Source organism: Gekko japonicus, unplaced genomic scaffold (assembly GCF_001447785.1).
Source record: "Gekko japonicus isolate JY-2015 unplaced genomic scaffold, Gekko_japonicus_V1.1 scaffold1039, whole genome shotgun sequence".
Lineage (NCBI taxonomy): Eukaryota > Metazoa > Chordata > Lepidosauria > Squamata > Gekkonidae > Gekko > Gekko japonicus.
The window spans coordinates 393,605-411,111 of NW_015164218.1; the positions used below are offsets into that span (position 1 = coordinate 393,605).

The 17,507-nt window shown below is 41.4% G+C and overlaps 1 protein-coding gene across 1 annotated transcript in view; it reads right to left on the reverse strand.

Moving 5' to 3' along the window:
• Positions 1-16,091, reverse strand: part of FBXO47 (F-box protein 47) — a 22,216-nt gene extending 6,125 nt beyond the window's left edge. Inside the window, exons 1-7 of the mRNA XM_015408502.1 lie at positions 15,911-16,091; positions 14,543-14,713; positions 10,493-10,569; positions 9,709-9,786; positions 6,929-7,037; positions 5,405-5,581; positions 3,202-3,344 (exon numbers count right to left, since the gene is read on the reverse strand). Of these exons, the coding sequence (XP_015263988.1) occupies positions 3,202-3,344; positions 5,405-5,581; positions 6,929-7,037; positions 9,709-9,786; positions 10,493-10,569; positions 14,543-14,713; positions 15,911-16,091 (936 nt within the window). The remainder of the gene's footprint in view (positions 1-3,201; positions 3,345-5,404; positions 5,582-6,928; positions 7,038-9,708; positions 9,787-10,492; positions 10,570-14,542; positions 14,714-15,910) is intronic.
• Positions 16,092-17,507: the final 1,416 nt, after the last annotated feature.

A 17,507-nucleotide genomic window follows, 5' to 3' on the forward strand; every position in this document is an offset into this window, starting at 1 on the left:
CTTGAAACTAGTTCACTGCCTTTGCAAATTCAACGCCAATAAAACACCAGTGAAACAAATAGTAAAATATTTAGGCAATAAAATGCTAGCCAACTAATATATCATATCAGCACAGCAATAATATTTCTCATAATCCAAATGGTAGCTTAATTTTTTAAAAATTAATTAATTAAAAAAATTAAAAAGATTCACCATCTTTTAATATAAGTTGTATGATTTTATATTGATTGATAGTTTTAATGGAATTTTAATGTATCTTTATATATGTTGTTAGCCACCTTGAGCCTGCCGAATGATGGGGAGGGCGGGATATCAATGTAAATATAAATAAATAAATTTTAAATATCTGTCCCCTAAAAATGTACTATATATATAGGGAGTAGGGCTGCCAAATGCCCCCGGGGGGCGGAATTCCCCCCGCTTTCGAGCCCCGATTTCCGCACGCCATTTGAGGGGAAAACTCTTTGTTTTCCCCTCAAATGGCGTGGCCCCGCCCCCAGCGTGCGACGTCACTTCCGGGTGACGCGCACGCCTAAGACGCCGGCCGGGAGCCCCCTGCTCCCGGCCAAAAAACATTTGGGAACCCTAATAGCCCAATCTTGTCAGATCTCAGCAGCTAAGCAGGGTCAGTACTTGAAGGGGGGACCTCCAAGGAAGGCTCTGCAGAGGAAGGAAATGGAAACCACCTCTGCTTCTCACTTATTATTTATTAATTTATTTATTCTTTAGATTTGTATCCCGCCCTCCCCAAAGGCTCAGGGCGGCTAACAAGGGCATAAATGCCTAATAAAAACAATAAGAACTGTATAAAATACAATACAATATACAACCTAATACAATTAATAAAATATCGGTACTCCACTACTTGCTCCAATTCAGAAAATCAAGATGGTGTTCTGCAGCTGTTATAACACACAACAACCATATGTCCCCACAACCCTATCATCTGTCAGGCACATCTCGCACCCCCGATGGTACCTGCGCCAGCGGTGGTAAGGGTGCGGTGATGGAAAAAGCGTTGGTGGAAAAATGCCTTGCCTTGTAAGGCCCTTGCTGGCATTGCTGTAAGTTGGCTGTGACTCAATGGCACTTTATACACACACAAAAAATTACTGTTTAAAATCTATATGTTTGCAAAAAAACCACCCTGTTGGGGTTTTTTTACTAGGAGGTTTTAATTTTTAAAACAGTAAAAGTGACACCTGCATATTCACGGGAGGTGGGGTAGGGTTGCCAGCCTCCAGGTGGGGCCTGCAGATCTCCTGGAATTACAACTGATCTCCGGACGACAGAGATCCGTTCCCCTGGAGAAAATGGCTGCTTTGCAGGGTGGACTCTATGGCATTATACCCTGCTGTCCTCTCCCTCAAACCCTGGCCTCCATACACACCACCACCCAAAGTTCCAAGTATTTCCCAACCTGGAGTTGATAACTCTAGGTGTAGGAAGAATGTTCAGATGGCATCTTGGGTTTACCCTAGTGATCCAAAATGGTGCCTAACAATGAAAAGAGGTTAACAAGGAGGAGTGGGACAAGGAGATGGGAGAAGAGAAGAAAGGAGAAACCGCAGAAGCTGTGAAAGGGGAGGAGGGCTGTTGGCAGGAAAAAACAGGTGGCTTTAGGAGGGGGCTGGGGACAGAAACTCAGAAATACTTGAAAGTTTAAAATCTCATAGATATTTATTTATTCAAAAATATACAGTCTCCTTCTTCGCGTGGCTTGAAGTGGTGTGCGGTGCATTAAAAAGTTAAAATGCTAGAATAAAAATATAACAAACAATGCAATATAACTAACAGCCCCAAAAGCAAAACAATTTAAACTCAACTGCTCAGTACAGGAAAGACCACAGAGTTGGATCCTATCAACTTTTCTGCTCAGTCAAGTCCAGTTCCTTTCCCCGTTGCAGCCATATGGTTCTTGTCCACATGGATACCACGCAGCATTTTCTTCCTTCTTCTAGCCAACGGAAAAGGTAATAGGATCCAACCCGCAGATTCTAAAGCCATAAAGCCCCTTTGATAGAAGACAGCTTTGCACAGCTTGCAGAAAGATGGTAAGGAGGGCATCCTACGGGCTGTTTCACAATGTGGGGGCCCCACTAGGGTTGCTGACTTCCAGGTGGAGATCTACTGGAGTTATAACTGAGACCAGTTCCCCCTGGAGAAAATGGCTGTTTTGGAGAGTGGACTGTATCTCCCCAAACTTTGCCTCCCCCAGGCTCCACACCCAACCCGAAGTTAGCACCCATAGTGGCCATTGAGAAGAAGAAATGCCTTACCATGGAGGACTGAAGTTGCAGGATTGGTGGCACAACTAAGCTATTTAATGTTGTGAAAGGACAAACTACTTAAAAACATTCGCAGAGCTGCATGGAGTAATGGAGCTTGAATGCCACCGGATGGAATTATTTGCATTAATACAAAGATTAAACTAATAGTCTGTGCACTAGTGACAGCCAGCAGGCTGCATCTTCCTTACGATTAAGTTTCCAGAGCGTCTCAGTGACATACAGAAGTACAGACTTATGAGGTTCCTGCAATATGCAATAGATCTTTGAAATAAATGACCTTTGGCAGCAGGACGATGAGATGTAAATGTCACAAGGACTTTGCATGTTCATTTGTAGAGAGTGTCTGGCCAGTCCACTTAGCACAGGCTCATTCTGAATCATGACTGGCTTGTAGCCCACCCAGATCGTGTAATATCATTTTTAATTAATAGCTTGTTGGATCCCACCCTTAAACTCTAGGTATATGTTTTTGGAGAATCCTGTCCTAGCTTTTTGTTGTAGAAAAATAAAACAAAAGTCCAGTGGCACCTTAGAGACTAAAGACATTTATTTCAATATAAGTTTTTGTAAGTCATGCTCACTTCTTCAGACCAGTGAATGGGAATAGTGCTGGGAAATCTTATAGGGAAGCCGGGGAGGAGAGTCAAGCTCTGGTGTAAATTACACCATGAGTCTTTCAAGTGTAAATCTCAATAGAAGGGGAAAAGGAAGCAGTTGATGTAGAAAGGTCACTCCTTACTCCCACCATAAATCAACAGAATTCGCAGTTACAAATAGTGGATAGTGAGGGAGGTCATATTCTCAGACCGATGAACATTAACTGATATTGGTACAAGGTTATCGTCTGATAAAACGCAGTAAAACAATAAGCATTGCTAAATTTGCGAAAGAGAGGCAGTGCTGTACCTGCAAGTTCATCCACTAGACTGATGACATCATCAGCTGTCCACTCTTTTGCTTCCGGGTCATAAAGTAATTTAATAGCATCTGCTAGCCCCTTTAAACTGGTCTCATCAGTTGGACCTTCCATCATTTTCTGCCAAACTACATGCCCTGAATTACATGAAACACAAGAATCACGGATGAGAGGAGAGAAAATTTAACATTGCCTCCTTCCTACTCTCCAAAACACAAGAGAAAACATTGTGTTAGCAGCCCCCACAGGTCAAGGGACAGAACCTCACTGCCTGGGAGGGGTGATTTTGTTGGCTTCCCTACAAAACTGACAGAAGGGAGTCCATTTGTGAGGGTTTGTGGCCTGAGTCTTTCATAGCTGAAATAAACTTTTCATAGTGCCACAAGACTTCTCTGTACCATAGTGAGAAGCACTGCTGTAAGCTACCCAGAGTTATTGCAAGAGGAACCAAAAATATAAGAAGTCATGGATATAAAATAATTAGAAGGAGGAGAGAAAGTGTGTGTGTGTGGGGGGGAAATCAAGCCTTCCTCACTGTGAGCTATTGAAAAACTGTCAAGCAACTTCTTCATTGCCTGAGGAAGAAAAAAGTTTGTGTAAGCTGATTTCTCCCTTGGACACCAGGGGTTCATTAATCACATTGTGTGCTTTATGTCCCAAGGATACAGACACAAACCAATTCTAAACACCATTTACTTCAGCATGGAAAGAAAAACTGGAACTGGAGACCTCTATGTATTGTCCCATAGAAAACCCACACTTTACAACGTAGGGTTGCCAACTCCGACTTGGGAAATTCTTTTAAAACACAATTTAAAAAAACAGTGGAGCAGCTGAATGAAGCTGTTTATCCATCGCCATCTTGCCCCTTTGGGAAATTCCTGCAAATTTGGAGGCAGTGCCTGAGGTGACTGGAGTTTGATAGGGGAGGGAGCTCAGCAGAGCCCCTTTAGGACTTCTGTTTCTCCTAGCCTCTATGATAAACCATAGAGTCCAACCTTGTAAATTCCCATGGCCTCCATGGGAGCTGATCTCTGTAATCTGGATACCGGCTATAATTTCAGGAGAACTCCTGCAGTCCCACCTGTGGCCTTATTACAATGCCAATTTCTTCAACAAGAATCATGTAATTTTGCACATTTTCTTGTAAATGTTGATCACCAGATTTCTTTTTTTTATTTAAGTTTTTATTCGTTTTGTATTAAGTCAAGTAACATATATATCGTATACAGTATGAGTAACATCAATCTATTACAAAATTAAGGAACGTCAAAAGTCTGAAAAACAACTATTTTTAACAAAGTTAGAATGATTATAGAACTCACTAGAGTCTCAGGGGACCCACATATGTCAATTATATAAATTCTTAAAGGTAAATACAAATCAACAATATCAATAACCTGTATGAGGAAATAGAGGGGAAAACAGTCTGCTAGTAGTTACAGATTCGTAAAAAACTTCTACATCCATCTCCGTAATTGCTGCCAGGAGGAAGGCAAGAAATCTTCTGAAGCCAGGAATTCTAAAATAGGATTCCACTTTTCCATTATAGGTTTATCTATCGGTTTCAGAGCTGTTCTGTTAAGTTTGTTTGTTACAGAATTCATGAGAAATTGGTCCCACAGCTTTTTTTTTCAATAAGTGTTTTTTATTTTGAACAATATATACAACAGTACATTCATAACATATATTGACGCTATGCAATAATCAACTTTCTCAACCCTTAAGAGCCCTTTTAATTTTGATACCATAGCTTCAGTGTTGGCGGTTTTGGATCTTTCCAACATGTCGCAATCGCTGTGCGAGCAGCATATATCATAACATCCAAGGTCTGTTTATGTTTGTGTGTTTCAAATTGGGGCGGCCAATGTTTTAGGAAGAGATTTTCAGATTTTAGCAGGATATCTAAGCCTATGACTTTAAGTATCATTTGTTTTATTTCTTCCCAAAATTTAGCTATTTTCTCACATTCCCAGCAGGAAAGTGCAAATGTGCCAATTTTGTCGCATTGTTTCCAACATTTTGGCGAAATCGTTGGGTGCATGTGAGAAAGACGATGGGGGGTCAAGTACCACCTCGTTAAGATCTTAAAATCTTGCAGCTCTAGTGGAATAGAGTTTGGATACGGGTTTTTGATCACCAGATTTCTCATAAAATTTGGCATATGCTTAGTTTATGATTGAATAAGGCTACTTACCATCCAGATTAGAGGCAGGCCCAAAAATTATATATAGTAGCCGGGCTTGATTGACCATTGGCCATGGTTTTAAAATACGCGTCAGCCAAAACGCCGAATCACTTGAATGGACCCAGTGGTTTAACAAGACACTGCGGCAAAATATCCTTATCCTCAGCTCCAGTTTTCGTGCACTTCCTAGGACAAATCATAACAAAATACAGAAATCAGAAAGGATAAAATCTGGACCTTTGCATGAAGGGAGATAATATAAAATTAGCACCCACTTATATCTCTAAGGAGGGACATGCTAGGGGTCTACAAAATTATGCATGGGGTGGAGAAAGTGAATAGAGATAACTTTTTCTCCCTCCTGCATAATATTACAACTTGGGGGCATCCACTGAAGTTTGGCAATAGTTCAGGTTGGACAAAAGGAAGTCCTTGTTTATTCAAGAAGTGATTAATTTGTAGGACTCCCTGCCAGTAGACAAAATGATGGCCATAAGCACAGATGGTTTTAAAAGGGGATTAGCCAAATTCATGGAGGAAAGGTCCATCAATTGCTTCTAGCCAAGGTGGCTAAAAGGAATCTCCATATTCAGATTCAGTAAACCTCTGAATGCCAGTGTTGGGAAGAAACATCAGAGAAAGGCCTTATCTTTATGTCCTCTTCACTGGACCTTCAGGGGAACTGGCTGACCACTGAGTGAAACAGAATGCTGGACTAGATGGTCCACTGGTCTGTTCAAGCAGGGGTCTTATTATATTCTTATCTTTCTGTAGAATCAATACAGGTGCAATGGTAGCTAGGAGGTAGAGTCCTTCCAAATGGGGCTACAGCTGAGAGGGCAGGAAATTGTCAGGCACGCTTGTATTATAGCTGGACCCAACTCCAGCTGAAGAATCCTTCCCCAAGGAATAATTTGTAGAGAACTTTAACTGTTGTAGTTTGCTTTTATCTCAGCTTCAATGTACAGTTTCCAGAATCTTCCAGAGCTTGGGACCTGGGCAGCAAAGGTGTTCATAGGTCTTCTGTGCTTTATCTATAGGTTGATTGTGTGCCTCTCAAATGAGAATGTGCCTGGTGTCAAGGTCATATGGATTCTCTTCTAGTTTCTTTTCAGCGTTTTTTACTTTTTCTGGGACATATTTAGCAACCTGATCACCAATGTGAGTTTCTCCAGATATGGTAAGTTAAAATGGTCCCCATGAAGGGGGAGGAGAGGCAGTCTTGAGTCTCTGTTTCTTACCCCCATACCCTGTCTCCTTCCATCCTTTGGCTAAACCCCAGGGTCCTCCTAGCCACACAGCTAACCCACTAATTGCCCCTGCATGCCACCTCTCCTAGTCCAAGGAACGAAATGGCACCCTTTAATTGTTGTGGTGTAAAATGCAAGTTGTTTAAATGGCCAATTCTACAAATTCAATTTCAAGGCTCTCACCTTTGTCTCCCCGGCTCCTTAGTTCAGAAGAAGAGGTATGCAGGACATAAAAGTCCAAACTTACATCATGCTTCCTATCATCAACTATGGGAATGTTTACCAGGTTTGCTGCTGACAGCTGTCTGCACTCTCCTGGGTAAATTGCTTAGTTCACAAAGGAAGTTGTAAACCCGATGACATTCTAGTTCATCCCAACCTGCAGTTAAGGTCTGAAAACAATACAGAAAAAGCAAGCCAGTGTAGATGCAGAAATCACCATCTTTCATTACGAAGTATATAGTATTTTCTGCAGTTTCCCAAAGACCTGAGAAGCAGGGGAAAAAAGACAGCAAGACTTCATCAACGTAGGAAAGTGATGAGAAACAGTGTACAGCCACAGAAGAAACTCTTAACTGTAACTCTATATTGCAGGGGACAGTTTAGACTCTATGGTATGAGCTTATGTGAGTCACTGCTCACTTCTTTAGACTTATTTCCATTTATTCTTTGCATCCTCAGGGACTGAATCCTCCTGGACCGAACTGAGACCTAGGTTTCCTGTCTCATTGCCAATGCTGATATCTCCATGGCCCTCGTAACAAATGAGTTCAACACCTCTGGTTTAGAGGGTCTATTCACATGGTACAACATGTGCCAGGAGTTTTGTAACTCCCAGGTACATGGTGGCTGTATTCTGATCACTACCACAGTGCATATGAAGAAGGAGCTTTTGCCTTCCACCCCTCGTGCCATTTTTGTGAACTGAAAGGGCCCTGGGGAGCTAAGTATTTGCTTCATTTGAAAAATTATGTGTAGTATTCATTACTCGTAAGTTTCCCAGTGGCACAAACAGCAGGTCCATGGGGCCATTTCAGTTCATGAAAATGATGCAGGGTGGGGGAAAGGCTGAATTCCCTTCTCCGTGGGTGCTATGGTTGCAATTGGAACATGCCCCCCCCCCCCCCCCCGGGTGTGGGGACATCATGAACATGATTGCACAAGTGATAGAAAAACCTCATGGTTGCCATGGGAACTTCTGCATCACACGTGCATTAGTAAGGAAAGGGAAAGTATGCATCATGCTATATCTTTTACTCCTCCCAAAGAAGGATTCCTTCCTCCAGAAAAATAGTCTTTGGCCACATCCACATAGTGGTGGAAACAGCACCCCTGCTATCAAAGCAGGAGTGAGTGGCATGGGAGCAGATGAGGATGGCACCTGCACATCCCATCCCTGTGTCAGCTGCTGTGGACACTGCCTCCTGTCTGCCCTTCTCCCTTTTCCTCCATTGTGTTGGTGCAGAAATGCCAGTGTGACAACAGTCATGCTGGACCTCCTTGTGGTCCAGCCATACCTCCCCACACACACCTGTTTTCTAATCCCAGTTGACCTTTGGGGAAAATCTGCACTGTGGCTCAGCTCTGAACAGAAAAAAGGCTTATTGAAAAGCTGGTGAGGGGTGTGGAGCTTATCTCTACCAGCTCCCTGGACTGACTATGAGTGAAGCATTATATATTTGGTAGGTTTTTAAAGAAAATCTGTATGCTGCCTGTCCAGACTTGCTTGAGGCGGCGTATAACAAAGAGCATCCACATGGATCCACCATCTGCAGCCTCCTTCGAGCTGGATAGAAGGAGGGCTTCCTTTCATCTGATTCAAAGGAGAAACGCATGAGACATTGTATGGAAGCTCCTGAAAACAGATGAGGCATGCTGAATTCCATACAGGGGGAAAAATCACTGAGTGAATACAGCCTACCTTCAGCGGAACCTTCCTCAGTTCAAGGAAGGGAGCCACTATATCCAGTCCATTATCTCAGCAAATATATGCAAACATGCAGGATGGGGGCATTTGCAGGAGAGATCCAACAGTCATGAGGATGGATTGAGGTGGGTAGCCACATTGGTCTGAAGCAACAGAACGAAGTTTGAGTCCAGTGGCACCTTGAAGACCATCAGTGGTCTGCATACACACTTCTTTAGATACTGCATGCACACAAATGCTTATACGCAGAATTAAACTTTTTTAGTCTTAAAGATGCGACTGGACTCAAACTTTAGTCATGGGGATGGTTAGTGATTCTCCCTTTCAAATGCACCTTTCCTCATTGTTTTTGGCTGCAGCTTGATTTCTGATCTTGGAGCCTTGAGAGGGAAACGACAACGACAACAACAACAATAATAATGAAGTTGGGAGGCATTTACAAAGGAGAATAAGCCATAGGGGAAGGGTCAAGCATCCATTTCTACCAGTACTTCCCTGCATGTAAAAAGGTAAAGGTTCCCTTGCTCGAAAGCCAGTCGAATCCGACTCTAGGGTTGCGGTGCTCATCTCCGTTTCAAAGAGCCAGCGCTGTCCGAAGACATTTCCGTGGTCATGTGGCCGGCATGACTAAACACCAAGGCGCATGGAACGCTGTTACCTTCCCACCGAAGTGGTACCTATTTATCTACTTGCAATTTCTTGCTTTCGAACTGCTAGGTTGGCAGGAGCTGGAACTAGAGACGGGCGCTCACTCCGTCATGCGGCAACCCGGGTCTCAAACTGCTGAACTACCGGCCTTCCACAGCCTGTAGTTCAACGTCTTAACCACTTGAGCCACAGCAGCTCCTTCCCTGCATGTAGCTGCATGTTAAGAGAGAAACGTGAGTTATGAACCCCAAGAACTAGGTCTAAGAAGAGCTAGGAGTTAGACTTAAAAGTTCAGATAACCACTTGATCATCTCAGTTGATCTGTGGTGACAAAGAAAAAGTCACCACAGTTATGGGAAACAAGGCCTGAAAGTGTTATACAGGCTTGCCCTGCTTCAGAAGTGCCAGACTTATGAGAAGAGAAACTTCATTTTAATTTATAGCAATAACAATGCTTATCCCATTTTCTCCTGAAAAACATGCTTTACCTGTAAAAACACTCCATAACACTGCAGTCCTGAACAATGCAAAGGATCTGAGCAGCCACTAAGTTTAAAGCAGGAAATCTATAAAGACAAAGAAAAATTTACTTTACAAATACACTTTAGGCTGCACAACGCAAGTAGAGTGCTCACATATTCAATTCTTATTGTTTGTTTGTTTGCTTGTTTAACACATCTATATTCTGCACTCTTAAAATTTGAAACATTATGAGCCAGGCTGTAATGTTACAATATAAAAGTCAATATAAAATCAAGTTCCATAACAATAAACTGTAAAACTAGCAGCAGACAAAGGCTTGTATCCAGCGAGAATCATAAGCAGAGCTCATGTACTGACATTTTCCCAGCTCCAACTCCCACTGCAGCCCCCCCCCCCACCAGTTCTGCACCAGGGTTAAAGTTCTCAACTCCAGTGCTGGAAAATTCTGGGAGATTTGGGGTGGAGCCCAGGGAGGGAAGGGAAGGGACCTTAGTGTGATAGAATGGCATAGACAGCACCCTCTGAAGTTGCCATTTCCTCCAAGGGAACTGATCTCTGTAGTCCGGAGATCACCTGTAATTCTGGGAGAGCTCCAGGTCCCACCTGAGGTTGACAACCCTATCTGGGGTACAAGAATGAACTCCAGTGAACTGGTTGGGGGTAATCTGTGGAAATTGTCCCCCCTTCTCTGATGGTAGAACGGTCCTTTCGATGGCAGAAAGTAGCTATTGGATACAAGCCAATATTGTTAACCCCCCGCCCTTAAAAAAGTGTTATTATTATGCTTACTTCCGAAAGTATCTTGTGTATGTATTTCAGCCTCTCCTTTGTGGGCAGTAGTAAGGTACACCTTTTTAGTAACAGGCCTGCAAAAAAGGAGGGGAGGAAGCATACATAAATCTTTGAAATATAATATTCTGAATATGATTGCCTAAGGCTACAATCTTGAGTAGATTTAGAAGCAAGAAGCCAATTAATTTTAATGGGCTAGGGCTGGACTGCCTATTGCTTATAAGCAGCAAATTAGAGCTGCCAAATAATATGTTACGGGGTGGGTGGGTGAGTAGACTTCAGGCTTTGAAAAAATCTACTTTTTTTTTGTTTCCCTGTGGTTTATCAATGGGAGCCAGATGTAAAATGGCTCCCCCAGAGGGCACAATTACCTGCTGTACACATCAGCCATATATTGGAAGACTAGGCTTTTACTGTATTTAGGACAAAGAGCACTGGACACTGAGGACCCACACATGACAGAGTATGCAGAGATTGACTCTGGGGTCCCCACCCTATGTACCAAATAGGCATAAGTGGACTTGCAGGTTCTGCTCAGTTCCCTTGAACAGAGTGCCTGATTTGGATCACAACTGATGTGGCAGCTTCCTTGTAGCCGCCATGAGGATACTGTCATGTCTAGTTTGGCTCTGTGGGTCAGATGGAGAGGGGGCTTCATGCTTCCGCTCTGAACTGTTTTTCCAGCCAACAATCATCCCAGAGGTCTGCTATTTTGCTTCTTGGGGAAACCTATGAGTACCCTTGTGGTCCCCCCCCCCATTTCTAGTCAGGAAAATGGCACATGTGTAATGGAAGGGCATCATACCTATGGAAACTGAGGGGAACCTGCAAAGTCATGTGTAACTCTCAATTGTCTGAACACAGGGTGGGGAACCTAGACCTGACCTGTATACTCTGTAATGTGTGAAGCTGATCTATCATAACCCAACTCATGATCTAGTAGTAGATCATAATCTGCCTTTTGCCCATCCCTAATATGTATTAAGCCCTGACATGGCTAGCCCAGGCTAGCCCAATCTTGTCAAATCTCGGGAACCAACCAGAATTGGCCCTGATTAGTACTTTGGTGTAAGACCACCATGGTTGCTACACAGTGGCAGGCAATGCCAGTCACCAATGTCTCTTGTCTTGAAATCCCTATGGGGTTGCCATAAATTGGCTGCAACTTAAAGGTGGGGGGAGTATAATACCGTTTCCACTAACTCTCTGCAAACCTGACTTCATCAAATATTGTCCTGATCTTCTGAACCCTAAACTTGCTCCTTAACTGCCACCTGAGTCTTTTACCCCAGCAAAAATCTGTACTGCCCCTTCCCTTGCTTCCCACACAGACTTAAGACTCTCTGAGTGAAGATGATGCCATTTTATGCTCTGTGCAGCACCTAGTACCCTACAGCTACGAAATAAAGTTTCATTGATTTATATTTATAAGTCCTAAACTGATTTGTCCCAATTTACTTCAAACGAAAGCTTGGGTTTAAGCCAAATAAATTGGACAAAATCAGTTTAAAACCCTCCAGATTAATTGGTTTATGGATCAGTCTGTAAAGCTGAAATCCTTTGACACTTCTGCCAGCACTGTTCCCTGTACGGAGACTTGAGCATCAAAGCATATTGGAAATGGTTGTTGTGTTTAAAAGGTCATGTAAATAACATCTGGAGCCTTGGAAGAAAGATTATGTCAGTCTCTGAATGACAGTCACTAAAAATACCCACATTAAAAAAAGCGCAATAGATTTTGAAAATACGCTGGGGAAAACCCAGTTACCCTTGTCCATCATTGAAAGAAGAGCTTCTGACATTTCTCCAAGCCATGTCAGAAGAAATATTGTTCCAAACTCTTGTAAAATAGCACACAGGGAGGGAGAAACAGAATTGGTTTCTGGTGTTGTAGAATTTGGAACAGCTTGTTTGTGTTAGGAAACAAATATCTTTTAGCCAGTGGAAACTTAACAGGCAAAAGGTTCTTTTTCCCCTCAAAGATCTGGGTCACCAAGGGAGAATGGGAGTAAATTGTCACAGGATACAAAAGATATTTGTGGCAAGGACAAAGAAGGGTAAAAAAAATGCAGAAGATTGTTTAGCCTCTGAAACGGAAAGGTTTGAAGTAGTGGGGTAGAATGCTGGACTCTGACAGAGAGACCGGCAGCTGTAAATCTCATGGAGACCTTGGGCTGGGGCTTAGTGGCAGAGCACCTGCTGTGCATACAAGAAGGCCCCAGGTTCAGTCCCTGGCATCTCCCCTTAAAAGGCTCAGGTGCTAAGACCCTGGAGAGCTGCTGTCAATCACAGCAAACAATATTGATGCTGATGGACCAATGGTCTGATTCAGTATAAGGCAGGGTCATGTGTGTTCACTGTTTATCTACATAGCCTATCTTGCAGGGCTGTTATAAGAAAAAAAACCTGGAACAGTTCCTTGAAGGAAATGCAACATACCAATGGGATCAGTAGATAAATAAGTTTCATCTGACGTCTGAAAGTACAGAAACATAACACATGGACCAGGAACATGATAAATAAATAATACTGTAATTGCATTGCAATAAAAAAGAGCACAGAGTTGTATCTGGAGCTGTATACACACAGAATTCCTGTAAATTACCCTTAGCGTTTGAAATTGCCCTTCATAAAAAAGTAAGGGTCAACAGGATGCAAGTGAAAGGCAATGACAGAGGTAATATCATGCCCTGACTACAGTGTGTAAGTAATGTGAAAGACAAATAATTTGGAGATGGTGAACGGAGGAGCTAGGTTAGGAAAGAGAGAGCTTTGGTGGCCCAGAAAGGATATTTTGAATGTAGTGGGGTTTGGAAAGCATTTAAAGGAGATACTGGCCCTTCCGGTGATGTCAGGGGGTGTGGCCTTATGACACTCTTCTGGTGATGTCAGGGGGTGTGGCATATGCTAATGAATTATGCTAATGAGTCCCCCTAGCTCTTTTTCTACGAAACAACCCCTGGTTGCACACATTTAGCAATTTATGAGTGATAGCAAGAAACCAGCTTGTCCCTAAGAGTTTCAACGCCAGTGGTCCACTTGAGGTTCCCTTTAGTCACCATGGCTAGTAACCACTGATAGATCTATCCTCCATGAATCCCTCTGTGGCCATCACTACATCCTCTGACAGTGAATTCCACATTTTAATTACTCAGTGGGTAAACACGTATTTCCTTTTGTCTATCCTAAATCTAGTGTCCATCAATTTCATTGGCTGACCCTGAGTTCTAGTATTTGGGGAGAGGGAGAAAAAAATTCTCTCTGTCCACTCTCTGCCCAATGCATAGTGAATGAAGGGAAATCGTGGAGAACCTAACTTGCATAAAAGTAACAGAAAAAGGAGGAAAATATAACACTGAAGTAGCTGTAGAAAGTTTTAACAGCACTTTGTCCAGATATGAATGAATGCCAGCATAAAAATGCATCAAGTATTTTTTTTCCTTCCAACACAAATCAAGTCCAAAAATACAGACCTTTGTTCACACCGAAACACAGATTTTTATTCACAGGTCCAGAAACAGAAAATCACAAGAATGAAATAGACTGACACTGCATCATCTAGATTTTTTTTTCTTTTTGTTAAAAAATGATTTAATAAATGATGTCTGTTCCAGACTAAATGGCTAGTTGGGAAACAAAGTCAGTTGCCATAAGGAAGAACTCTGTCCATTCCCGAACTATCCTGTTTATTTTAATAGGATGAGATTTGTAGACACATTCTTTCTCTGTCTCTGGTCAATTTGGAATTTTGTTATCTTGACTTTTTACTTTGTTGAGGTTTGAGTTCTTTCGGTTCTTCTCCAAAACTTTTATGGTTCTATGGTTTTTATGTTATGATGATTCAGGTTTTATGATTTTATTATTTTTTACTGGATTTGTTCTAATTCTCCTATGTAATATTAACTGATGCCATAATTTTATTTTGGTTCTGTTTAAGCTTAAGACCTCTAGTCAAATGAGCTAAATATAAGCAAGCAAGTAAGTAAAAAGTTCTTTCAGTGGGTTTTTTGCCCTTCAAAATGGAGGAAGAAGTGGGAAAATCCTTACCTAATGATCTGTAGTGTTCTAGCATAGATGGTCTTTTCCTATTGCCAGATCGCTCAGGATTATGGAAGTCCTGCAGCAAAAGCCTTTTGTTTCCTGTTGGAGTTGAGATGTAATTAATAAGGCGGCTGCTGATAGTCTTTGACACCATGCTTAGCATGCTGATATCCTTCACTGAATAAAAGGGGAGAATAAAAAAGAAAACATACCTGTTAGCCTTTATTCTCAATGCTGTCTAGTACTAACTTCTGTTGCAAATTGACAGGACAGGACCGTCGCCAGAAAAATTTTACTGGGAGGGGGCAAATGAGTACAGTGGTGGTCAGCCCATTACTATTTATTTTTTATGATTTATTTATTTATACTTTATTTTATTTTTTTATTTTTAACGATTTATTTAGTATTTACAACTAACTCTCCAAGAGAGTATATACAGAACAAGTCATATATTAATCACATACAGCATTTTTGGAGTCAAACACAAGTATTATGAGATTACATTTCTATTGTTTTCTATCCAATTATATAATTTTTCCCATCTTTTATGGAACAAAGCTACATCTCTGTTATGTAAAATTTCAGTCAGTTTATCCATTTCTACTACATCTAATATCTTATATATTAACTCTTTCTTAGAGGGGATTCCCTCTTGTTTCCAGTACTTGGCAATAAGGATACGTGCTGCAGTTAACACATACGTAAGTACATATTTTTCATTTTCCGAATAATCATCCGGGATCATATTTAACAGAAAAAATTCCGGGGATAATGGTATGTCCCTTTCCATTAACGCTTTAACAACTGAGTGTACTTTTTGCCAAAATCCTCGTACCATAGCGCACCTCCACCATACATGGAAATAAGTACCTACATTATGCTTGCATTTCCAACAATTACTTGAAAGGTTAGAATAACACTTTGCTAATTTTTCCGGTGAGAGGTGCCTATAAAAATATAATGAAATTGCATGAGATCTCACACACAAACGATTTTACTCCCCGCCCCCTAGACTTTTAAAATCAGGACTCTTCAGCCCTGCTAAATGCTAATTCTGTTCTAGCCAATGGCATAGAGAATTCACATCTGGAAGGTTTATGACAGGATTCACACCTTTTTACCTCAACTCCTTCCTTTTTTACATAGAGAATTCACACTTGAAAGACTTGTGACAGATTTCACACCAACCCCTAGTGTTGATTGGAGGGACATGAAAAATGACTGCTGGGGGCCCAGCCCCTTTTCCCACCACCGTGGCTATGGGCCTGTAACAGAGGCTATGGGCTTCTGACCAAAACATTGCGACCAAAACATTCCAAAGCCTCGCTACTCTCATTTTTAGATACATCTGTAAACTTATTCTTAGCTTCTTACCTGGAAGATATTCCAAAACCATTTGAAAGATCTCTAAGGGAAGCGCTTTGAAATTCCCAAGTGTTGACAGAGATGGAGAATCTGTGTCCAGAACATTATTAAATTTGTTGTAATGGCGGCAGCTACGTCGATATTTCTGGTTGGGAATCAAGGTGTAGCTGGTTCTTATAGGAGATGTCATCTTTCTTCCTTGGCCCATAAATTCAGCCTGAAAGAATGAAACAAACAAAAAATCAAATCCAGCCTCAGTTAAAATACACAGAAGGCACAACGATTAGGAAAATTAAATCCACAGGAAAAATAAAATAAGTCATGACTGCAAGGACAACATAATGTTGGAATTAATATCTTGCTACATAAATGGAACACATGGATTTTATTAATACAATACACTACATATCAAGTACTTGTCTAAATCGGTATCTTTAATTTCCTGAAGTGTTTTGCAATGCATAATTAAGACCCAGTGCATAGCAGGTTAGTAGGTTAGACCCTATCTGTTTTTCTTCTGGTTTAAGAAGGAAGAAAGGTGATCTCATTCAATTCCTTGTCTCAATGGAGACCCCCCCATCTCTCAGGGAATTTTTTTTACACAGGTCCACAATCCTGTAGCCATTTTAGGGTTCCTCTCTCTTGCACCAGCAGATAAACTGGTAGGAAACAACCAGTGAGTTATATAAGTAGGAGCTTTATAAGTAGGAGCTTATGCCAAGATTCAGGTTCAATTTTAACTTATTAGTTCAGAGTCAGAAAACATCAGAGCAGCCCAAGTCAATAATCAGATTGTTGTTCTCACAGATCAGCAATATTTAATGTGTAAATTTGGAGCATGTAATGATATCTGGGTTATGCATGCATAGGTATAAGGTGTTCATTCTCCCAATGCGGCAGGATTTTGTTCACCCACATAGCAAATCTGTATACACAGAAATGTACTCGCAATCAAGGATTGGTTGGCAGGCTCAGGGTGTTATGACTGAAAGGGACCAAAGGCTTCTAGTGCAGCATTTTGATTTTAATTTAAATTAAATTATACAAAGGTTGTACTTGGTATTTAACTGTACAACATATCATTACAAGTCATATGAGTGCTGTGTGTTTGTCAAAGTAGGACCTTTATTACACCAGTATGCCAAATTCCCAGTAATAGTTTACAATTTTGACTTCTCTGAAGATAGATCCAGCTGTGTTGGTCTGTCCACTGGCACCTTTAAAACCAAGGTATGAGCTGTCATGTCCACGTACACTTCCTCAGATACATTGAAATGGAAGTTACTAGTCCATACATATAAGTAGAGGCTGACCAGCAAATTAGCATACAACATAATGAAGATGTTTGAACAGATGCAAACAGGAATAACAAGCTAAATTTATATGGCTACCATTTGTTTGGATTTAATTCCAGGGGGAAAACAGTGGAGCAAATAAATATGTCAAAAATGGACACAAATCTGACATCAAGAATCACAAGTCTGAGAAACCTGTAGGAGAACACTTCACTCTCACAAGACATTTATTGCAAAGGAACTTCAGGAACAGATTGGAAAGGGAAATTGCTGAATTACAACACTCTGAACAACCCTCCAGGACTTAACAA